The sequence below is a fragment of the Talpa europaea genome, assembly GCF_964194135.1.
Source record: "Talpa europaea genome assembly, chromosome: 1".
NCBI classification, from domain to species: domain Eukaryota; kingdom Metazoa; phylum Chordata; class Mammalia; order Eulipotyphla; family Talpidae; genus Talpa; species Talpa europaea.
The window spans coordinates 79,950,986-79,977,340 of record NC_140073.1 but is presented as its reverse complement, the minus strand read 5'-3'; the positions used below and the strand labels follow the sequence as shown (position 1 = coordinate 79,977,340).

Genomic DNA, 26,355 nt, shown 5'->3' with positions numbered 1-26,355 from the left:
ATTTATTGAGTGCCATTTGTTTTACTCTCAGTATATAAGTTTCAATTTTTCATTTAGTTCTATTTTTATCTTTATGCTTTCTAGATTTAATACAATGAGATAAAGTATCTATTTTGTATATGGCTTTTTTTCTATCACTATTTTTCTGTTCCTTTTTAACATGTAAATATTTGCTCTATCTGGAAATTGTCTTATAATGAGGGGTCAGGCAAAGACCCAGTTTTGGTGTTTTCCCAAGTGGCTAGTGTAGGTGAGGAAAATGTTTTCCTGACCCTGTTAGGGTCTCTGCCTGGATCTGAAAATTTCACTGACAGAGACAGATTAGCAGAAGAGCATACAAATTTTACTGAATTGTTACTTGTATACTGGTGCATTCACAATAGCGTAAAGACCTAAAGAACTAACCAGAGCAGGAAGCCTTTATAAATTTTACATTACAAAATAATAAATTGGCCAAGAATTGACATGACAAGGCTTTTTGTTGTTGTTTTTTTTTAATTTATTTATACAAGAACCAGAGTACAGGCCAGATGTGTGGGAGGGTGAGAGGATTCACCAGAGACAGAGCGGGGAGCACAACAGGGAAACTGACAAAATACACTGCTGAGGGGAGCAGCGGGTGAGACAGGGGAGGTCTGCCACACCATTTGGGTATCTTCCCTGGCTGGCCGGGATCAAACCCGCGCTGCAGAGGCTGCAGATAGCTTCACAGTACAGCCCTCAACCACCTGAGCCACCAGGGAGGCCCCAATATGACAAAGTTTTGAGTTAGGGTGATAAATTGTTGATGAAGTTACAAGGCATATAAAGATTAGTTTAAGGTTTGTTTGCAGATTTTCCTGTGCTTCCTGGGCTGGTAAGAGTCATTTTTTGAAAGGAAAGTTTATTTCCTACCTTTAGGCAAAAAAGAGGGAGCCTTTTCTGTGTTTACAGTTTCTTAATTACCTTCCACTCAAAATATTTATGTCAAAGATACATCATTTAAGGTGACATTCTGATTTCCTTCATTAGCCTATTTTCATAACAGTGTTAATTGATAAGCCAATTTTCCCTTGCCTTAAAATGCAACATTCCTCATTACTCAATTTCTCTATGCATTTGACCTGTTCCTATATTATCTTGTGTTTCATTGCTGTTTTGATTATTCCTGCCAAAATACCAAACTTTTTTTAATCATAATTTGGAAGTAGCTACTTACTTAATTCTTTATATTAAATATTACTACCAACAGTAGTAATTATTTTCCTCCTGATTTTTTCCCTAAATATTTGGTTATATTATTTACAGCTAATACACTTTTTTTGTTGCCTGTCCGTTCTAATATTTATAGTTCTCATTTGTACCATTTCTGATACTATTGGGATTTTTTTCTCTATTAAGCATGATACAGCCTTGTTGAGATGCATACTTTTTCTCATGTGAAGAGATAATCTATTTAACAATAGTTAATAATAAGGCACTTTTATCAATAATGGAAGTTGAATATTTTTAGTTGCCTTTTCAGTATCTAAACATTATCATTTGACATTTTCCCTTTGAACTGTTAACATTGTGAATTACAATAACAGAGTTTCTTATGTTGAATAGTCTTTTTATTTCTGTATTGAACTTCTCTTGGTCATGTGATTTTCCTTTAATGATCTACTGATTTTTTAATTCTAATAGTCTCCTTAAAATATTCACATGTGATATTAATCTTTGACTATCTTTTGTGCTTTGCTTTTATAATTTAGTGTCAGTGTTATGTTAACTTTAAAAAGTCATTTTGACAAATTCAGAAATTTTTCTTCTTTCAGCATTGTCTAGAGCAGTTCCATATCAGTTCCTTTTAGCCACTCCTTTTGAAATGCAGGATGACTCTCTTTTCTTTCCACCCTATAACAACTGGTACTAGGTTGTAGAGCTGTAACTTTTTCCCAGTTTTATGTTGTTCCTTAAAGAAGAGTTACAATATGTTAATAATACAGAAAGCATCCATATACCCTTTACTCAGATTTATTTGTTGATAACATTTTATCTCATTTGTAAAACTGCCTTAGCGACCTGAGGAGAATAAAACCACAGTATTAAAAATGTAACATTGGATTACTAATACTAATAACTGGCTATTCTTAAAGTACATTTGCTCAGATCTGGCCTCTCTGTCCATCGCAAAGCTTTCTTGCTGCTTTACTTTTTGTTATTCTACATGTGGTTATCAGTAAGCCATACCACCATCTTCAATTCAATCAGTTTTCTTAGAGAAAGAAGTTTTTCATCCCACCCTGCTGCTTTGAAAGCCCATCTGCTTTGTAGCCTCACCTGATCTGGGTATTTTCCCTTCAGGAGAAAGCCCCCTCCCACTTTGAGGAATAGCCAAACAATCAGGGAAATGAGACAGCATATTTCCCAAAACAAGGCCTCGTCAGCCGAGTAAAAGAAGACCAGACCTTTATGTCCATAGTCCTATAGTTTGTTTCCTGATATGAGAAAAGAACACATGAATGAACTCTACATACACACACACACGCACACACACACATACTCACATACAAGTCTACAAACCAACAATTTTCAGACATATCATATAAATATTCCTATAGGAAAGAAAAAAATAGTTAACAATCTATAAGAACAGGGAAATAGTTTTGCTGAGACATACACCTTAATTATAAAAAATTATAGAACATAGGATTTCAGTTTCATGTTTCCCTATGTACTTTCTTAGTTCCTCCTTAAGAATTAAAATCTGCATAGCCAAAAAGGTCTTTTAAAGGTGTGTGTTTTTTTTTTAGAATAAACAAGCCACTTATTCTAAAGCAAACCCACATCTCTACTCTAAAATAAATGCAAGCTATATATAACTAAAGCTGGAAAATATTTTCAGTTTCAAAAATGCTTCATTAGCTGGCATCTTTTGTATGTAATTGTTGCATAAAAGCAATCACAATATAAAAATTGAAACTGAAATTCTGTGTGTTTTTAATTGTTTTTAATAACTTTATGGAATAAAATATCAAGAAAACCCAAAATGATCCTCATAAACAGTGATTTATTATTTTGACAGCATTAATAAAATAGCCTTTGAACTTAATGTATTTTATTTAACTCTTTTTATGTAGTACCTAGACAGTTGTACTACTATTGAATTAAGGCTTTGATTCTTAATAGGTGATTTAGCCTTAATTGTGATAAAGCATTGGACAGTTCCACTTTATCAAGTTCTGTTGTACTGACAGTCAAGGGCTTTGAACCACCCATAGAGAATAATTATTGCTGCAAACCTAAAATTACTTTTTCTTATTGAATTGCCCAGATTTGGGATAGAAGGATAAGGGGGGCTGATAGTAATTGAAAGCTGTCCTTCTTCAAATTAAGAATAAAGTCAGGCTCTTATCCCTTCTTTTTGGCTTGTATTATTTATTCTTGCATTCAACATAATATCTCCTTAGCTAAATTAATCCTTCCATTAGTTATGCTTATGAGGTTTTGACTTATGAACTTTTCTTCTTGAGATAATTTCTTATTTTTTAATTGATACTTAGTATTTTAAGATTAGTAGTCTAGTTCTTAAAAAAGTAGTCTAGTTCTTCCAACTCATACTGAAAGAATAAATAAAAGTTATAGCAGGAATTAATAAAACAGAGATTAAAAAGACATTCCAAGAGATCAGCAAAACCAAGAGCTGAAGCAACTATTCTACAAAAATAAGCAAACAATGAGGAAAATAAATAAAATAATAAAACGAAAGAGGGCTATTATTAGGAAATGTGAAGAGGGAGTATAAGGAAAAAAAGAAAAAAAGAAAAAATCCTGTCACACTTATTTATACATGTGTTTGCAGCTAATGAACTATATTAAAAATGCTTTGCTTAGTGGAAACAATTAAAGGCCTTATACTTATTATTTTTTAATGTTGAAAGAATACAGATACTAAATATAGACCCATTTCCCAGTGGTACAGAATTTTCCCAAATCTTGGAAACTTTGTGTTCATTTTAATGTGAATAGAAAAGTTTCAGAAGCTAAAAATAAGTAAAATAAATATTTATTTTTATTAAAAATAAATTTTTTAATCATAATATGAAAAAGACAAATTTTGAAAATTTATTTGGGAAATTAGACATAAATTGACCTATTGTTTGTAAGAAATTTCATTTAATATAGTATAATGAAATTTATAGTACAAATTCCAAGTAACAAATCCATGCTATTCCAAAAGAATGTATTCATAAGTTAAAATAATATTTTGATTAAAAGACATTTTATGTGATCATCTTCAAAAATATATTTGCAAATGTTTATAATGTATATATGTGTATATAAATATAATGTATTCTACCCCAAAAAAGAGCTGACTCTGAAAAGATTATTAAAATAGACAAAAGATTATAAAAGAGAAAAATCCTTCTCTGGACTCACATATAAGAAGAGAAGTAATACACAAATAAAATCAGAAACAAAAGATGAGAAATCACAACAGATACTACAGAAATGGAAAGGATCTTAAGAGAGTATTATGAATAGTAACATATTAGACAACCTAGAAGAAACAGCATAAAGCTTAGAAACATACAACATCCCAAGGAGTTAATAAATAGAAATAGAAAACATGAGCAACACCCAACACAAGTAGTGGAGTCCTAATAATAATCAAAAACTTCCTTTTGTTTTTGACTCAGAAGAAGCCAAAGTGCAGCTTTATTCAGTCATTTTGAATCTGGGTTTATCTGACACCTGCTGCCTGCACCATGTTGCCCAAGTTCAACCCCAGTGAAGTCAAAGTTGTGTGCTTAAGGTGCACCAGTAGGGAAGTCAGTACTACGTCTGCCCTGGCCCCCATGATTGGACCTATGGGTTTGTCTCCCCAAAAAGTTGGTGATGACATTGCTAAGGCAACTGATGTTTGCGAGGGACTGAGGAATACAGTGAAACTGACCATTCAGAACAGAGAGGCCCATATTGAGGTGGTACATTCAGGCTCTGTCCTCATCATCAAAGCCCTCAAGGAGCTGCCAAGAGACTGAGAGAAGCAGAAAACATTAAACACGGTGGAAATATCACTTTTTAAAAAAGGATTTATTATTTATGCATACAAGAGCTGGGCACAGGCCAGAGATGCGGGGATGAGAGGATTCACCAGAGACAGAGTGGGGAACAGAACAGGAAGACTAATTGAAATACACTGCTGAGTGGAGCAGTGGGCGAGACAGGAGAGGTCTGCTTCGCCATGTGGGTTGCACCCTGATGTGCCAGGGATCGAACTCGTGCTGCAAGGGCTTCAGATTGCTTCATAGTATGGTGTTTAACCCCTTGCGGCAGCAGGGAATCCTGGAAATATCACTTTTGATCAGATTGTCAGTGTAACTTGACAGATGTCATTCTTACCACTGTTCAATATAGTATGGGAAATCCAGCAAGAACATTTAGGCAAAGAAAAGGAAATAAAAGATATTCAATTGGAAAGATAGTAAAACTATCCCTGTTTGCAGATGATGTGATAAGATACATAGGAAACCCTAAAAGACTCTTATAAAAAGTTATTAGAAATAATAAAATTAATACCCTAAAGTGGCAGGCTACTAAATTAGTGTGCAAAAATCTGTTGTATTTCTCTATGAAAATAAATAGCAGAAGACACAAAAAGTTGGAAAGTATTATGCATTTTATGGATTAGAAGAATTAACATTGTTAGCCTTCCTATACATAATCAATCTGAAGAAGAAATCAAGAAAACCATCCCTTTTATAATTGAAACAAAAAAAAATCAAATACTTGGGAATAAACCTAACAAAAGAGGTGAAAGACCTATACAAAGAAAATTATAAAACACTGTTAAAAGAAATAGAAGAAGACACAAAGAAATGGAAAGACATCCCCTGCTCATGGATTGGAAGAATTAACATTATTAAAATGTCTATCCTGCCAAAAGCAATATACAGATTCAATGCTATTCTAATAAAAATCTCAATGACATTCTTCAAAGAAATAGAACAAATACTGATGAAATTCATATGGAACCACAAAAAACCATGAATAGCCAAAGGCCTGCTGATGAAAACAAAGGAGAAAGGAGGTATCACACTTCCAAACTTCAAGCTATACTACAAAGCCATAATAATTTAAAAAGTTTGGTATTGGAACAAAAACAGACACACAGACCAATGGAACCAAGTAGAGAGCCCAAAAATAAAACCACACTTATAAGACCAACTGATCATGACCAACAAAGGAGCAAAGAATATGCGATGGAACATGGATAGTTTGTTCAATAAGTGGTGCTGGGCCACAACATGCAAAAAAATGAAACTAGACCACTACCTTTCACCATGCACAAAAATCAACTCAAAATGGATAAATGAACTGGAAATAAGACCTCTAACCATAAAATATATAGAAGAAAATATAGGTAAAAGACTATAAGACATACATCACAATAACATCTTTAAAGACTCATCACCCAAAGCAAAGAAAGTCAAGGCAAAGATAAACACCTGGGATTACATCAAACTGAAAAGCTTCTGTACAGCAAAAGAAACATTAACCAAAACAAAGAGACACCCCACTGACTGGGAAAAAATTTTTGCACTCCATACAACTGATAAGGGACTGATCACAAAAATAGACAAAGTACTCACATGGCTCAACAAAAGCAAAATAAACAAGCTAATTTAACAAAAGCAAAATAAACAAGAAATGGGCAGAAGAACTTAAAAGACATTTCTCCAAAGGGAAAATGCAAATGGCCAACAGGCATATGAAACAATGTTCAACATCCCTTATAATCAGGGAAATGCAAATTGAAACCACACTGAGATACCACCTTACACCAGTAAGAATGGCACATATCAAAAAAACAAGGAACAACAAATGTAGGTGAGGATGTGGTGAAAAAGGAACTCTCCTACATTGCTGGTGGGAGTGCAGGCTGGTCCATCCACTATGGAAAGCTGTCTGGAGGTTCCTCAGACTACTAAAAATGGAGCTACCATACGACCCAGCAATTCTACTCCTAGGAATCTACCCAAAGGACACAAAAACATTGATTCAAAAGAACACCTGTATCCCTATGTTTATTGCAGCACTATTTACAATAAGTAAAACCTGGGAACAACCCAAATGCCCAAAAATAGATGACTGGATCAAGAAAATGTGGCCTATATACACAATGGAATATTATTCAGCAATCAAAAAAGGTAAAGTCATGCCATTTGCTACAATGTGGGTGGAACTAGAAGGCATTATGCTCAGTGAAATAAGCCAAAAGGAAAAAGAAAATATCAGATGGTTTCAATTATAGCAGGAATATAGGGGAACCAAATAAGATATCAGTGTAAAAAAATAATAGCAGTACAAAACACAACAAAGCAAAAACGGACAATTATAAATCAGAGATATCTTGCAGGGAAGGAGGAGGGAGAGGGATTAGAGGGAGGGAGGGAGAGAGGGAGGGAGGAGCACAGAGGACTGAGGTGATGGAGCATGGGTGCATTGATAAAGGAAACTATGGGGACTACACCAGAGTGGGTGGGGGAAGTAAATATTGTTTAAAAATGAATAATGATGTTAAATAAAAAATAAAATTTTCTAAGAGGAAAAAAATAATATTAATCAAGCTAATTCTCCATGTAAACAAAACAAAGCTAGAAACCATGTCATCATATATATATTATATATATCATCATATATATTAAATACCAAGGAATCATTTGAAAATATTTAACATCTATTTATGTTGAAAATTCCCCCAAAACTGAGGATAAATGGGAAAAAAAAGAATTAACATTGTTAAAATGACTGTATTATCTAAAGCTTATGTACAAATTCAGTGCAATACCTGTCAAAATCTCAATGGCATTCTTTACAGAAACAGAACGAAAAAAAATCTTAAAGTTTATTTGGAACTGAGTAATAAAACACTCCTGAAAAAAAGAACAAAAAGGAGGTACCATGCTCCTTGACATCAAGCTATACCAAAAAGTGATAGTAATTAAGAAAGGGTGCCATTGGAATAAAAACAGATTCACAGGTTATTTGAATGGAATTGAGAGTCCAGAAATGAAAGCACACTACTTTACAAAAAAAGGAGCTAAGTGCTTAAATATAGCAAGGATTGTCTCTTTAATAAACAATGCTGGGAAAACTGGAACGCCACATGCAACAGATGAAACTAAACTATCTAACGCCATACGTCAAAATTAATTCAAAATGGATTAAAGATTTAGATATAAGACCTGAAACCAAAAAATACATAGAAGAGAACAGGGGATAACTTCTTGACCTCAGACTTAAAAATGTATTTGGAAATTCCACTCCAATGTCAAGAGAAACAAAAGAAAAGTAAATAAAGCCTGCATCAAACTAAGAAGATTCTCCATACCAGAAAAAAACAAACAAACTTCAAAACAAAAAAATCCTACTGAGTAGAAAAAGATATTTGCTTATCATGTGTGTCTTACAAGGTGTTAATCTCCAAAAGATAAAAAGGACTCATAGAACTCAACAATAAAGAAGTAAACCACCTGATTAAAAATTGGACAAAAGATATGAATATAGGGCCTCCCCGGTGGCATAGCGGTTGAGCGCTGGGTTGTGAAGCTGCCCGCAGCCTCTGCAGTGCTGGTTCGATCCCTGGCTGCTCCCCACATGGCGCACAAACCTCTCCTGCCGCCCGCTGCTCCCCTCAGCAGTGTACTTCGGTCCTTCTGCCTGCTCTGCTCCCTGCTCTGGCTCTGGTGAATTCTCTCACCCTCCCATGCTTCTGACTGTACCCAGTGCTTGTATAAATAAATAAATAAATCTTTAAAAAATATTAAAAAAGATATGAATATATCCTTCTCCACAGTAGATATATGGATACCAATAGGCACATGAAAAGATTTTCTTTCCCTCTTATTATTAGAGATATGCAAATCAAACAGTGAGATAACACTTCATACCTTTAAGAATGGCTGTTATCCAGAAGACAAGAAATGGCAATTGTTGGAGAGGATGTGGAGAGAAGGTATAGGCTGTATACTGTTGGTTAGAATGTAAATTGGCCCAGTCATTATGGAAAGCAGTATAAAGAATTTCTAAGAAAATTAAAAATAAAAATTCCATATGATCCAGTTTTCCCCCTTCTGGGTATTAACACAAAAATTATGAAACCATTAATTTGAAGAGCTATATGCCCCCCTCTCCCATGTTTATTGCAGCATTACAGTTCCAGGAACTTAAACAATCTAAATATCCATTGATTGATGAATGAATAAAGAATGTGGTACATATAGACAATGAAGTACTATTCATACAACAAATGTATGGTGAAGAATAGAATTGAACTTTTAGAGGTGAAATTAATGTAATATATACATATGTTGATTTTCAAGGCTGCTCATCTGGAACTTCTATAATGTTATAATGCATATTAGTTGAACATGGAGCACTGATTGCCAGATGCTAAAAGAACCTAAAAATAAGAGAAGGTCATATCTATTTTTAAAATATTAGGAAAGCATGTAGAATTGATAACTGGGAACAGTAGGTTGTGAGTTCTTCACTTAAAGCAATAGGCCTTATAGTTGAAACAAGTGGCTTTTACTTGTTTCTATCAGAGACTGCTTTATCAAGCATCCAAACTACTGATTATACCATTGGATCATGAAGAGAGAAATCCAAGAGATGAGAAAACTTTTGGTAATGACCCCCAAAACTTCCTACATATTACCCTGAATTCATTCATTGCATATGCTAATACCACCAGAAACCCATCAGAAATTTGTAGCTAGGTTGGGAGGAAATGCAGAGTTTTCTGTACTATATATGGTGCAGAGACAGAGATAAAAGTTGAGGTGGAAAATTCTTGGTAAATTCCCTGCCTGGTGATTGCAATGACCCATAGCATTAAAAACTATACCCTGGGAATAAGGTTAAAAGTGAAATAAATCTGCTCTAAATAAGCTTAAAACAAGTGAGTTATCTGATAGTACTAAATCTGCCTGCCAGAAGAAAATTTACTTCCAACTTAGGGTAAAATAAATCATCCAAATCTTCTATATTTTTTCATCTATGAAGAAATATAGAAAATAGAAGGAATGCTGAAAAGACAGGACCAAGAAATTGAATACCAAAAGAAAAAGTATGTAATATAAAGAGCCCAAAGGTGATCAGATATTGGTATTATCAGCAAGACTTTAAAATAGGGCCTCCCTGGTGGCGCAGCGGTTGAGCGCTGGTTTGTGAAGCTGCCCGCAGCCTCTGCGGCGCTGGTTCGATCCCCGGCTGCTCCCCGGCCACAGGAGGAGGGTCCCACATGGCGCGCAGACCTCTCCTGCCGCCCGCTGCTCCCCTCAGCAGTGTACTTCGGTCCTTCTGCCTGCTCTGCTCCCCGCTCTGGCTCTGGTGAATTCTCTCACCCTCCCACACTTCTGACTGTACCCAGTGCATGTATAAACAAAAAAAAAAAAAAAAAAAAAAAACAAATAAATAAAACATGCCTCTATAAAAAAAAAGATTTTAAAATAGCTATAATCATTTTATTCAAGAGAGTCAAAGAAAGGTGGGTAAAAGAGGTGAGAAGATTATAAATTTCATCAGAGAATGTAATGTTGAAAAGCATCAAAAAATTTTTATTTATTTATTTTTAAAGATTTATTTTATTTATGCAAGAACCAGGGTACAGGCCAGATGTGTGGGAGGGTGAGAGGATTCACCAGAGACAGAGTAGGCAACAGAACAGGCAGACTGACGAAATACACTGCTGAGGGGAGCAGTGGGCAAGACAGGAGAGGTCTGCTCACCATGTGGGTTGCTCTGAGGCTGGCGGGGATCGAACCTGCACTGCAGAGGCTGCAGAAGGCTTCACAGCACTGTGCTCAACTGCCTGCGCCCCCAGGGAGGCCCCTCATCAAAAATTTTTTATAGCAGTTATAAAACTGTTGAAACTGAAAAAAATACATATTCGAGATTAAAAACCCACTAAGTAGGTTTAATATAACAGCAAGCTAGAAAAAGAAGGCAGGATTAGGGAAGATAAAAATATCCATGCTTCTAATCAGAGTTGCCTCCCAGCACACCAGGATTATTTTTTATTTCTTACCTATATTTATGCTATTTTTCTCTTATTTCACCTGTCCTAAAACCAAAGCTTCTCTTTTTCTATCTGTCCTTTTTCTACTTACTGTTTCAAGTTCACGTTTCATAGGTCTCTATCGAAGACCTATATCCCTGATCTCCGTAGCAGATGATATTAGGAAATTTTGTAAATGTTTCATCAACAGGTGCCTGGCAGGCCATCATAGAATACTGTCATACTATATGAAGTTTATGAAAGTCTAGGTAAACAGGTAGATTGGCACTAGTAAGTTTAGCAATAAGCAGAAGATAAGGGCCCAGTGATAGAATTAGAGTACCAGATAAACAACCCTACTTCCTGGAAATTTAGGGGAGTGAAATATATTTCCAGAGAAATTGAAATTGAAAAAATGGGCTATGACACCATGCCAGGAAACAACCAGGAACCCAAAACTATGGCAGAGTTAGTATGGTTCATACCCACAAAATAAGGTCATGGCTTATTTTCTTGCGCTTCAGAGTACTTGGGGAAAGCAGTACAACCCCACGTCAAGTAAAGATCTGTAATTGTTCAATTTCTGCTGCTTTGGAACTAAGTTGGTCCTAGTGAAGCGAAAATATATTAGTGAGCAAATTAATATAATAAAAATTCCAGCAGAACTTCCAGCCCAGGTGCAATGAACATTCCAATGCAGGCATAATCAACAAGTTTGCTTACTTACAGCTCCTTCACTTTCAAGACATGGCCAGGGCCTCAGCACTCTTATCTACAAGGTCAGGCAGCGGGCCAAGCTGGTTTCTCTCTCCAAGGCCATCCCCGAATGGCTGCATCTTTCCCCCCTTGCCTTGCCCCCCTTTTTTAGGGACTTTGCCACAAATGGTTGTGCCTGCTGAAAAATGATGCTATCAATGTAACAGATATGAAGGCAGTTGTTTATAAAAGGAACCCTTGGTCTTTAAACCGGTGCTCAAACTTTATGGGGCTATCCAAGTCTGGGACCTCATGCATGAATAATAAAGCTTCTCCTGACTTCACCATTCCTGAAGTACCGCTTGTTCTTCCTCTGCCTGGGTAAAAGGCTAGAATTTATTTCTACAACAGTGTGCTGTTCCTTGGAGAGAATAATAGAACATAAAATGTTAAATGTAGAATTTAATAATAAAATATACATATTCTGTGTTCATTCCTAAGTTACCCTCACCTGTTACCAAGCACTGCCTGACTTAACCTCAGTTTAATCCTTAAAATAATAGAGGGCCTCCTGGTGGCGCAGTGGGTTGAGCACAGTGCGGGGAAGCTGTCCACAGCCTCTGCAGTGTCGGTTTGATTCCTGGCCATCCAGGGAGGTTCCACATGGCGCAGCAGACCTCTCCTGTCTCGCCCACTGCTCCCCTCAGCAGTGTACTTCGGTCCTTCTGCCTGTTCTGCTCCCTGCTCTGTCTCTGGTGAATTCTCTCACCCTCCAGCGCCTCTGGCCTGTACCCCAGTGCTTGTATAAATAAATAAATAAATCTTTAAAAAAAAAAACTTGGTAGCTTTGCCAGAATACAAAATTCTAAGAGTTAATAAATTCAAGTTAATTTAAAAAAAAATAATAGAAAACAAAATTTTTTAAAGATTTATTTATTTATTCATGCAAGAACTGGGGTATAGGCCAGAGGTACGGGGGGAGGATTCACCAGAGATAGAATGGGGAGCAGAATGGGCAGAAGTACACTGCTGAGGGGAGCAGCAAGCAAGACAGGAGAGGTCTGCTGAGCCATGTGGGTATCTCCCTGGCTGGGGATCAAACTTGTGCTGCAGTGGCTGCGGATGGCTTCATAGGTTGCGTCTTAACCCCTTGCGCCACCAGGGATGCCCAGAAAACAAATTTTATCTTCAGCTGGATCTTGTTTCAATAGGAAAACCTTTTAGACTCTGACTCTATACTTGAATGTTTATGTGGTACAAAGCTTTATATGGCAACTAGTATTACTGCTGCTCTGGGACTGTAGCTTTTCCGTCACCTTTCTCACATCCTTTTAAAAGCTACAGATACCTTTTCTGTGCCTGAGTCTTGCCCAGGGAATTTGAAGTCTTTGATGTTTATTTAATCATTCATTCACTCATACAGTTATATAATATCTGACTTGTTTCCCATGTCAGAAACAAAATCCCTTCCTACATAACGCTTATCATGTTTCCCCTTGGTAGTCTTTATTCCAGTCAAAAGAACATTTCCCAAAGAAATTCACATACATTTTTTTCTTTTTCTCTTTCAGGTTGATTGATATAAATGTAACTTTTTTTTGGATTATTCTAAAATTATTTTGTTGTAGTTAACAGTAGTAGTTAAAAGAAAAGTACAAAACAAGGTTTTCTTCATGGAAACTTGCTAAAAATCTGGAACTCCTTTTTTGCCTTTTCATTTTTTTTTTTTTTTAATAGAGGCATGTTTATTTATTTATTTATTTGTTTGTTTGTTCTGTTTACACATGCACTGGGTACAGTCAGAAGCGCGGGAGGGTGAGAGAATTCACCAGAGCCAGAGCGGGGAGCAGAGCAGGCAGAAGGACCGAAGGACACTGCTGAGGGGAGCAGCGGGCGGCAGGAGAGGTCTGCGCGCCATGTGGGACCCTCCTCCGGTGGCCGGGGAGCAGCCGGGGATCGAACCGGCGCCGCAGAGGCTGCGGGCAGCTTCGTAACCCAGCGCTCAACCGCTGCGCCACCGGGGAGGCCCATGCCTTTTCATTTTTTTTAAAAGATTTTTTAAAAATTTAAAAAAATTTTTCAATATAATACTGGAAGTATTATAATACTGGAAGTCCTAGCCAGGGCAATAAGACAAGAGAAAGACATCCAAGGAATCCAAATAGGAAAAGAAGAAGTCAAACTATCACTATTTGCAGACGATATGATATTATACATAGAGAACCCCAAAAACTCCACAGAAAAGCTAATTCAACTCATCAATCAGTTCAGTAAAGTGGCAGGATACAAAATCAACATGCAAAAGTCAGTAGCCTTCCTATACACAAACAATAAATCTGAAGAAGAAGAAATCAAAAAAACCATCCCTTTTGTTATTGAAACAAAAAAAATCAAATATTTGGGAATAAATCTAACAAAAGAGGTAAAGGACCTATACAAAGAAAACTATAAAACACTGTTAAAAGAAATAGAAGAAGACACAAAGAAATGGAGAGACATCCCCTGCTCGTGGATTGGAAGAATAAACATTATTAAAATGGCCATCCTTCCAAAAGCAATATACAGATTCAATGCTATTCCAATCAAAATTTCAATGTCATTCTTCAAAGAAATAGAACAATTATTGATGAAATTCATATGGAATCACAAAAAACCCCGAATAGCCAGAGCTCTCCTGAAAAAAAAAAGAAGGGAATGGAGGCATTACACTCCCAGACTTCAAACTATACTACAAAGCCATAATCATCAAAACTGCATGGTATTGGAACAAGAACAGACATACAGACCAATGGAATTGAATAGAAAATCCAGAAATAAACCCACAGATTTATGGTCAACTAATATTTGACAAAGGAGCAAAGACTATGCATTGGAGCAAAGAAAGTTTGTTCAATAAATGGTGCTGGGAAAACTGGGTCGCTACATGCAAAAGAATGAAGCTTGACCACTACCTCACACCATACACAAAAATCAACTCAAAATGGATTAAAGAACTAGACATAAGACCTGAAACCATAAAATATATAGAAGGAAATATAGGCGAAACACTATGTGATCTGCACATCAAAGACATCTTTACAGACACATCACCCAAAGCAGTGATAGTGAAGGCAAAGATAAACAGCTGGGACTACATCAAATTAAAGAGCTTCTGCACAGCAAAAGACACAATAACAAAAACAAAGAGAAACCCCACCAACTGGGAGAACATTTTTGCACCCAACACTAATGATAAAGGACTGATCACAAAAATCTGCAAAGAGCTGATGAGACTCAACAACAACAAAGAAAATAATCCAGTCAAAAAATGGGCAGAAGAGCTAAAAAGAAACTTCTCTGAAGAGGAAATGCAAATGGCCAACAGGCATATGAAAAAATGTTCAACATCACTTGCCATCAGGGAAATGCAAATCAAAACTACCATGAGATACCATCTTACACCAGTGAGAATGGCACATATTAAAAAAACTAGCAACAACAAATGCTGGCGAGGGTGTGGAGAAAAAGGAACTCTTCTGCACTGTTGGTGGGAGTGCAAACTGGTCCAACCACTGTGGAGAGCTGTGTGGAGATTTCTGGACCTACTAAACATAGAGCTTCCATATGATCCAGCAATTCCACTCCTAGGTATTTACCCAAAGGACACAGAAACATCAATTCCAAAGAACACCTGCACCCCTATGTTTATAGCAGCACTGTTTACAATAGCTAAGCTTTGGAAACAGCCCAAATGCCCAAAAATAGATGACTGGATCAAGAAGATGTGGTACATATATACCATGGAATATTACTCAGCATTCAAAAAAGATAAACACATGCAATTTGCAGCAACATGGATGGCGCTGGAAGGGATCATGCTCAGCGAAATAAGCCAAAAAGAAAAAGAAAAATACCGGATGGTCTCACTCATAGCAGGAATCTAGAAAACTTAAATAAGGGACCAGGAAAATGAATAACTATAAGAAAGTGAAAATCAAAATCAACAGAAAACTATGAACCAGAGACACTTTTAGGGGGGCGGGGGTGGGAGGGGAGGGATTGGGGTCAGAATGGGGGGGCTGCAATTGTATGGGGAATATAACAATAAAATTTATAAAAAAAAAATTAAAAAAAAAATAAAAATATGAAGTAGAAAAAAAAAATTTTATTCATGCATGTAAGAACTGGGGTGTAGGCCGAAGGTGCGGGGGTTGGGGTGAGAGGATTCACCAGAGATAGAGTGGGGACCAGAACAGGCAGACGGACCAAAACACTGCTGAGGGGAGCAGTGGGCAAGACAGGAGAGGTCTGCCGCACCATGTGGGTATCTCCCTGGCCAGGGATCAAACTAGTGCTGTAGTGGCTGTGGGGAGCTTCATAGGTTGCTTCTTAACCCCTTCCACCACCAGGGATGCCCCTATTTTACAATTTTAAAGATGAATTGTTTGTGTTATTGTGTACAGCTTCTTCTTTTTTTATTGCTGAATGGTATTCCATTCTATGGCTATACCAAGGTTTTATCTGTGTACCAGCTGGTGCGCATATGGGTAATCTCCAGTTTCTGGGTATTATGATCAAAACCACTGTAGACATTCATTTGGGATACCTCTAGTTTCTTGGTATTATGATCAAAATCACTATATACATTCATTTAATAACTAATCTTTAATTGGATACAAATTAGACATGGGACTTTGTGATGTGTGAAAACAGTGAGAAGACATCAGAGACCAGGACCCCACACTAATTTTGTACCCAGTCAATTAATTGTATACAAATTATTTTTGAATAAACAGTTAACCTCTGTGCTTCTTTTATAAAATGTGCATTTTGATATAGGGCTATTTTAGCTTTTACAATAGCATAATTTTGTGCTGCATAGTATATAGCATTTACTCTTGAGTGATCTAAGGAGAAATTATAAATGGTCATACATCCATCTTTATAAACTATAAAATTAAGTTATATGAAATCAGCATAATTAATATTTAAAAGTAGGGGTCATTTTGTTTCTAAGTCCAATTATAAATGGTTTGATAATAAAATAATTTGCTTAATGTATTTTAAAGGTCATCATGATATTTAGCTTTTTATTAACTATATAATCCAGTTGCTTACATTAGAACTTATTTTGATAATTCTAGATAAAACATTTGATAAATATTTTCTTTCAAAATATTTTAGCCTTTACATCTGTCTATCTATCTATCTATCTATCTATCTATCTATCTATCTATCTATCTATCTATCTATGTTCTTTATTTTAGATGGGCCTAGGAAAAACAATCCAGGCAATTGCCATTGCTTACTTCTATAAAGAGGAATGGCCTCTTTTAATAGTGGTCCCTTCATCACTAAGGTACCCTTGGACAGAGGAAATAGAGAAATGGATACCAGAATTAGGTCCAGAAGAAATCAGTGTCATTCAGAATAAGACTGATGTTGGGTAAGAACAACTTTTTAATCTTTAAATTTAAAAAAAGATTTCCTGTATATCATTACTGTATATGAACGCTTGGAATGAATTACCACCTACTTATCATAATTTCAAATTAAGAGAGTAGTATGAAGAATTTTATTCTGCATTTTTTTAAAAGATTATTTATTTATATAAGAATTGGGGTACAGTCCAGATGTGCGGGAGGGTGAGAGGATTCACCAGAGACAGTGCGGGGAACAGAACAGGCAGACTGATGAAATACACTGCTGAGAGGAGCAGCAGATGCGACAGGAGAGGTCTTTTGCGCCATGTGGGACTCTTGCCAGCCGGCCAGGATTGAACCAGCGCTGCAGAGGCTGCAGACAGCTTCACAGCACGGTGCTCAACCACCTGCGCCACCAGGAGAGGCCCTATTCTACATTTTAAAATATGAGTTGTTTATCTAAATCCCAATGGAATGGTTAATGCTTTAAGTTTTTAAATATAGCGTATTTTAAACATAATGTAAATTCTACTTTTGAAGATAATGTAATGTACCTACTTTTTACATACCTTAAATATACTTAAAACTATTATAGGGTTAAAAAATAAATTTTGCAGTTTTTTAATGATTTAATTGAAGTTTGTGAAATTTTTTCAGCAAATATGATAAAATTTTGTTTCTTTTTGTTACCATGCAAGTTTCATACATAATTATATTAGCCAGTTTTACTTTCTTATTAATTTATAATTTTAATATTTTGTATGTTAATAATACTTGTTTGTATTTGATATACTTACTCTAAAAATCATTTCTTATGTAGTCACTGTTTTTTCTCCTTTTATTTTCTAACCATTGGAATAAGTCAGTCAATTTGAATATTGAAAACTTATCACATTGAGTTTCTAGGTGAATCATACAAAATATATTTCCAGAGTTTCAGAATTTCTGAGCTCCCAATAATAAGCAATGCATCTACTTGAAATGTGCCTTTTAATACAACAATTTATGAACCTTAAATAAAAAGCAGTACATCTGCTTGAAATAAATGTCTGTTAATACGTAATCTTTTTTTAATTGTGTTATTGTACTCTCTAAGATTGCCAGACTTAAGAGATTATTAGAGTCTGTTATTATAATATGATAAGGAATGTTAGAGATATATGAATTATATTAATAGTTCAAAAGGTCAGGGATCACTTTATCCCAGCGTTTCTCTGTATGAGGTGCTGCCCCCTCTCCCTTTGCTAGCCTCAGCATTCCAGGGCCAAGGGCATTTTTGTTGTAACAGTAACATGGACTCTATTGTCCATTGATGGGGAGCTCCGAAATGTGAGATGCGCTGCAGTGCACTGTGCAGTCCTGCAGTATTAGTATTATCTTGCTCAAAATCTCAGCAGCACCTAGGTTGTGATATGTTATTCTGTTTATAGGAAGACTTGACCAAATACTCAACAGATATTTAGTATGTGCATTTTACACAATCTTAGGTGCTTAGCAGCAAATATTCTCAGAAAATAATGTTCTTATCCTATTAAAATACAGCATACTGTATATCTTCCAACAACCATTTAAACAAAAAATCGATTAATTTTAATTGGTTTTTCATTTTGCTCAAAATCTCAGCAGCACCTAGGTTGTGATATGTTATTCTGTTTATAGGAAGACTTGACCAAATACTCAACAGATATTTAGTATGTGCATTTTACACAGTCTTAGGTGCTTAGCAGCAAATATTCTCAGAAAATAATGTTCTTATCCTATTAAAATACAGCATACTGTATATCTTCCAACAACCATTTAAACAAAAAATCGATTAATTTTAATTGGTTTTTCATTTTGGAGGACTATAAAATCTTAAGAGAAGTTGGGTTTCATTGGTGCTCCTATCTCCTTACTGTCCCCCTTTCTTCTTTCTTCTCTGAACTTGTCCCCAAAGAGTTGTATTGTTTATGATAAATTGATTACTGAAAATATTTTTAAACTACATGAATTTTCTTTTTTAGGGGAGTATCGACCAGCAAAGTGATAGTTCTGGGTTATGGTCTTTTAACCACAGATGCGGAGACTTTGATAGATGCACTGAATAATCAGAACTTCAAAGTGGTTATAGTGGATGAATCACACTACATGAAGTCCAGAAATGCAGCCCGCAGCAAGATTTTATTGCCAATTGTGCAGAAAGCCAAACGAGCCATTCTACTTACAGGAACTCCAGCTTTGGGAAGACCTGAAGAGGTACTAAAATTTTTAATGTGGTCTTTAGAATAATGTAAAAAAAAAAAAATCACCTGTTTTACAATTTTTAATTTTTACGTTGATGTCTGCCTCAGATGTCAAAAAAATATATTGGGAATTTCTAAACAGCTTTAGATGATTACCTATGTCTTTTGTTATGATTTTTTTATATTAACATATGAATCTTTGCCATGCCTGAACATGTATATAGGAAATAGTTTTTTGTTTTTGTTGTTAATAGAAAAAGTCATAGAGGAGTTTAATAATAACATGTATGCCTCCTGTATACATATTATATATTGGAATTGAATCTACTTTATAGCCTTTATACTATATTACATAATGTTTTTACATTTCTCTATCACTTCAAGATCCACATTTGCTAAGGTGGAGAGAAACTAGAACTTACGTACAGAACAGATAGAATGTTTACTTGGAAAAAACAAAGAAACAAAAAGAATGTTTACTTGGGAGGAAGGAAGAAGGCATTTGTTTAATATCCCATTTAGATTTTACTACTCCAAGAGGCAGGTAGAATATGGAATTATTAGAGGGTTGAGAAGAAGAAATGAATGAAACTCTTATGAGTTTATAAGGTTCAGCATAACCTAGGGAAATGTTGTCTGGTAAGGAACACTGAGTCTGAAAAAATACGGACTTGTCCTATAGACTTGCTGTGAAGATTAAAGGAAATATCACTTTAAAAATACTTTGTCCAGTGCCCTGACACAGAGCTACCACTCAACATAGGGTTGTAGCCATTGCTACTATTCATTTTTATCCAAACCTGGGAGACAGCTATATCTCATATCTCTGCTACCAGTTACTAAGGCTTTGCATTTGAATTCCACCCTGAAAATCTTCTGAGATACAATAACAGTGCATAGATAATGATGGCAAAATGCTCAGTTTTTCCTCTTACATTATTTGTTGTTACTGCCCATTGGAAGTAGGAGAATGGACCCCAGGCGATTATAGAGGTTGATAATACCTTTATAAAAAAATTGTGAAATGTGTCATTTTTTCAAAGAGAGCATGTAAAAGATGCATATATTTTAAATGATCATAGTAAAGTAAACATTTACCTAGTGTTTATCTACCATAAGATAGATAAACTGAGAATTACAATAATGGCTCTTACCTCCCACTGTGATTTCATGCCAGTATTTTTACTCCTCACTCACAATAGCTACTATTCAAAGCAAGAGTAAATCTGGTTTTGTGAAAACCCGATGGTATTCAACTTGGAGGTGTGGGACTCTTTAAGAAAAAGTAAATAAAACTACAAATTCTAAGTTAGGAACTTTGAAGCCAGGAAGTGTGAATCCATGAACTTTATTTTTCTTCTTCAAAGATTAATTTGGATATTCTAGGTCTCTTAATCTATATGAATTATTTGTACAGTTTGGCAGTTTGACCAAGAATCAAGTTTGGGTTTCCTATATAATATATTGATTCTGTACATTACTTTGTAGTTATTGGCATCTTAACAATATTAAGTCTGCAAATCCATCAATTTGGGACATCTTTCCATTTATTTATGTCTTCAACTATTTTCCAACAGTGTTTCTTAGTTATCATAGTATATGTCTAAATACTTCTTTTACCAAATATTTTCCTTTTTTTTTTTTTAAGATTTATTTACTTACGCATATAAGAACTAGGGTACAGGCCAGAGATGTGGGGGGGTGAGAGGATTCACCAGAGACAGGGTGGGGAACAGAACAGGCATATCTACTGAAATACACTGCTGAGGGGAGCAGTGGGTGAGTCAGGAGAGGTCTGCTGCACCATATGGGTATCTCTGTGGTCGGCCGGGGATTGAACTCATGCTGCAGAGGCTGTGGATAGCTTCATAGGTTGTGTCTCAATCCCTTGTGCCACCAGGGAGGCCCAAATATTTTCTTCTTTTTGATGCTATTTTCAATGAAATTGTTTTCTTAATTTCACTTATATATTGTTCATTGCAACTATATGGAAATATAATTGATTTTGTATCCTGCAATTATGCTAAATTTATTAGTTCTAATAGTTTCTTATAAATTCTTTAGAATTTTTCATATACAAAATCATTTGATGTGTGAATATGCATTTTTACATCTTCCTTTCTAATCTAGGTGCCTTTTATTTCATTTTATTGCTCAATTTTTCTGGTTAGGACAGGATACTTTTGCATGGAGTGGGCACCCTTGTTTTGTTCTACTTCTTTGAGGTGAAGGATTTAGTCTTTAAGTATGTTACCTGTTTTTATTTTTTGTAGATTTCCTTTATTAGGTTGAGTAGATTTCTTTCTATTCCTTATCAAGTGTTTAATCATAAAAGGCTATTGAATTTTCCTGAGGAGCTTTTTTTTAATCTGTGGAAATAATCATATGATTTTTATCCTTTATTATATTGACATGGCATGTTAATTGATTTCTAGATATTAAACTAATTTTGGATTTTAGGATAAATCTAACTTGGTCATGGCAGATACTATTTTATACATGCAACCTAACATTTGTCAAACTTTAAAATGCATATACCTTAAACCTGTCCATTTAATTTCTAAAAATATACCCTGAAAAATTCATCTTATAGAAATGTAGGTGGATGGATGGATGGATATTAGAAAATTATATGTTTCAGGGATCATTAAAAGTCAATATTTGTATATTACATTATATTCACTGAAAGTGGGACCAAATTCTAATTTTGTATGGAAAGTATGATTCTCTTCATGTAACTAAAAGAGAATATATACATATGCTTATGTAGACATACAAAATATATAAAAGTATACTGAAGAAAAAGAAAACAGTTATCCAGGAAGAATAGGAAGGGCCAGGGCCTCCCTGGTAACGCAAGGGGTTAAGCACAGCAGTATGAAGCAATCTACAGCCTCTGCAGACAAGTTTGATCCCCGGCCAGGGAGCTACCCACATGGCGCAGCAGACGTCTCCTGCCTCGCCTGCTGCTTCCCTCAGCAGTGTATTTCCATCAATCTGCCTGTTCTGTTCCCCACTCTGTCTCTGGTGAATCCTCTCACCCCCTGCATCTCTGGCCTGTTCTCCATATCTAGTATGCATAAATAAATAAATCTTAAAAATAAAAAAAGAATAGGAAGGGAGGGTTAGGTAAGTTGAAGGGAAGAGGTAGATTTTCTCTTTTCACCTTTCACTATTTTTTCAAACTGGTCTATGATAGTGATAATAATTTACTTGAAAATACTGCAACATGTTGAGAATACTTGTATTGTCACAGCTTTTCATGCAGCTTGAAGCTCTTTTTCCACAAAAATTTGGAACATGGGCTGACTATGCCAAAAGATATTGCAATGCACGTATCAGGTATGACAAACTATTTCCTATAAGCTCTAATCCTCACCTATTTACCATCTCTCATTTTTCCCCCCAGTGTATTCGTGTTTTCTGTTTTACTTTCTATAATTCCCTCAAGTAATTCCATGTGAGTGTGGTGTTCTGGAGCTCTTTAAAGGACTTTAGAGGACAGAGATAGAAAGAATCCTTCCAAAATGTTTGTATGATGACAGTTTACTATTTATATCAAAACTAGACAAGATAGTACCCCCAAATAAAAGGAAATTAAGGATATTTTCTATTTGAAAGATAAGTACAGAAAAGCTCAATGCTAGTATGAAAAAAACTCATTAAAAATCCTACTATAGTAACAATATACAAATGGAATTCATATCAGGAATATAAGCATAGTTTAATATTAGAAAATGTATTAATGTAATTAACTAGGTTAATGAAACAGAAGGACTTCATTTTACTGTCTCCAAGTATACTGCGAAATGTTAAAACTCAACATCCATCTTCCATTATGATTTTCAATTCTTTTAATCTTTATAATTTATTTAATTTTTAAAGCGCCCTTGTTTATTTTTTCACAATATAGAATTTCTCCCCTCAGGTATAGTCACCATAGTATTCCTACCACCAAAGCACCCATAGTCCACCATACTCCCTGTGCGCTCACCTTCTCCATTCCTTGTCTCCCTCCCTTTCCCCTCCTGATTGTCTCAGATATACGATGATTATAGTTTTTGAATAAACTTGAGGTTTACATGGTCTGTGTATTTATATGCATATATACACATACAATGTATATGTGAGTCTTAAGCCCAAAGCCACCATCACATGAAATAGCAAAAGTAAGAAAAGGTTGTTCACTTTCACTTGTTTAGTTTTTTTTTTTGTTTTTTTTTTTTTTGTTGTTGTTGTTGTTGTTTTATAAAGAGGCATGTGTTTTTTTATTTATTTATTCGTTTGTTTTGTTTATACATGCACTGGGTACAGTCAGAAGTGCAGGAGGGTGAGAGAATTCACCAGAGCCAGAGCGGGGAGCAGAGCAGGCAGAAGGACCGAAGTACACTGCTGAGGGGAGCAGCGGGCGGCAGGAGAGGTCTGCGCGCCATGTGGGACCCTCATCCGGTGGCCGGGGAGCAGCCGGGGATCGAACCGGCGCCTCAGAGGCTGCGGGCAGCTTCGCAACCCAGCGCTCAACCGCTGTGCCACCGGGGAGGCCCTTCACTTGTTTAGTTTTATTCACAGGTATTAGACAGTTTGATTTTGAAAGAAAAATAATAGATAAAATTGGAAAGAAAAAGATAGCATAATCATTATTTGCAGGCGATATTATTTATTTGATCCCAGAAAATCAGCTGAAAAAAATGTTCAAAACAAAAGAGAACTTTCTATTGTGTCCTAGCACAAAATTACTATTAAAAAATAATTTCTCTTTCTTTATGGAAATAATAGTTTTAAGATAGAATGTTAGATAGGCATCATGTTAGACATGTTGGGAAGTCAATAATTGCAATTATTTCAAACTATAAATGCCAAAAGCTTGCCTACAGAAAGTAAACATATTAACTGGATTCTTGTTTGGGGGATTAGAAAAACCTAAGTGGTCAGAAAACATTTCTTTTTTTTATTTTTGTATTTGGAAACACGTGAAAACAGGAGTGAATACCTGTCCTTTTCTTGCTTACTAATACAAATGCTGTTTCAAAGAAAAATTTATCTTCATGGAGAACCTTATGATTGGAGCAGTTGTATTGTTTCCTGTTTTTCTAGGCAAAGCCATTTCAAGATTATTATTCTGTTTCTCAGAAGACATTCTCTTCCAGATTGCATTTTGAAAGTTTGAGGTTATTCCTTTACTTCTTTACCTTGAAAGCACTGTGGTTCCTTAAAATCTGATTCAGAAAAAGGCATCTCCTGACATTTTCACTTAGTCTGGGGAATGTTACATTTTTTTTTCCCATAATGTTTTGATTTTATGAAGATGTCATTTTCACACTATAATTTTGCAGAAAGCAAATTATGGTTAGTTATTCAGTTACTTGAAATGTCATGACTGTATTCAAAATAAAGTTAAATGAAACTTGAGCAAAAATATAACTGCCTTTATAAAGTTTATTAAATATATAAGTGATGACAAACAAATTTAATGAAGTGAAAGTGGTTTGGAAATGAGAGGTCTAGTTATAGGTAACCACCTACGTGGTTTGATTTGAGAGGCAAAGAGAGAAAGTATTACTCAACCAAAACATCCCATATCCAAAATCCTTTACATCATTCACTCTACTGGGTTATATATAGAGGAAGCTATAAATACAAATATGTTTTGGAAAAGGCAGCATGGTCAGTTGTCAACCAGTACCACATTAGATTACTGTCATTTGAGAGGCACCTGGTCAGATTAAATCACTTGCCCTTTGATTTCCTCTTACTTTTTTTTTCTCACTTTTTCTGTCAGTAAGAAGACTTAGAAAGTGGCAACTTTAATAAATGTTCTTTTGGGGTGAAAAGGCCAGAATAATTGACTAAGGTGGAGGACTCTGGGTGCTGCAGTGGTGGGTGAGCTATGGGCAGTGACCACACCTGAGAGGAGAAATTCTATACTATCAAAAAATTAACAAGGATGTAAAATAATGGTACCTAATTAAAAACAATAATAGTTATGCCAACATTGCATTCTATAGTGATACTAATTCTTAATATAACCAAATATCCAGGGATCCTTCAGTAGTCCTTGTTTCAATCTCCCAGATTATGTTGTTGTTGTTATTTTCTCATGATTTTTTTGAAAATAGACTGCAATAAGAGCCACCACTGAGTTCCTTAAAAATTAATTAATTAGTTAATTTTTTAAAGTATACTGTAAAAAAGTTCTTTTATATAGGAAAAGAGGATACATAGATAGTCCAGTTAAATATACTGTTTTTAGCTTTCAAACAGTATCTTTTTTTTTTTTTTTTTTAATTTTTTTTTTTTAATAGAGGCATGTTTTTTCTTTATTTATTTGTTTGCTTGTTTGTCTTTTGTTTATACATGCACTGGGTATAGTCAGAAGCACGGGAGGGTGAGAGAATTCACCAGAGCCAGAGCGAGGGGCAGAGCAGGCAGAAGGACCGAGGTACACTGCTGAGGGGAGCAGCGGGCGGCAGGAGAGGTCTGCGCGCCATGTGGGACCCTCCTCCGGTGGCCGGGGAGCAGCCGGGGATTGAACCGGCACCGCAGAGGCCGCGGGCAGCTTCGCAACCCAGCGCTGTACCGCTGCGCCACCGGGGAGGCCCCAAACAGTATCTTATAGGAAGACATATTTGTCGTCTCTAATGTCATGCTCAAAGGTTAAAAATATCCTTGAACATCTTCATAGTAATTTGTCAGTCTTTCATCACTGCTGATATTTTGTGCCAGTTCTACCTCTTTGGAGAAAAGTTGTGTAAATCTTTACAAGAGGAAAAAATGCTGGTAATACATATTAAAGTTATAGTCATTCTCCAAAAGTGTTAATTAATAGATCATTGTTAGTTTTAAGAAATGTCTCTTATGGAATTGCACTGTATTTTGTCCTCAGCACTGTTGTATTTAATGTTCTCACCCATGGTCAGTTTTATTCCATTTGCAAATGGTTCAAATCTGAGAAAAATTGTAATGAACTAGATAGCAGAGATAAGTTTGAAAAATAAATAGATATAGA

General features: G+C 35.6%; 1 protein-coding gene across 1 annotated transcript in view; it reads left to right on the top strand.

Moving 5' to 3' along the window:
* Window positions 1–26,355, top strand: part of ZRANB3 (zinc finger RANBP2-type containing 3) — a gene marked incomplete at both ends in the record, with an annotated part of 159,661 nt that overhangs the window by 58,002 nt on the left and 75,304 nt on the right. Inside the window, 3 exons of the mRNA XM_084231578.1 lie at window positions 16,972–17,150; window positions 19,131–19,362; window positions 22,606–22,691. Coding sequence (XP_084087704.1) covers window positions 16,972–17,150; window positions 19,131–19,362; window positions 22,606–22,691 — 497 coding nt within the window. The remainder of the gene's footprint in view (window positions 1–16,971; window positions 17,151–19,130; window positions 19,363–22,605; window positions 22,692–26,355) is intronic.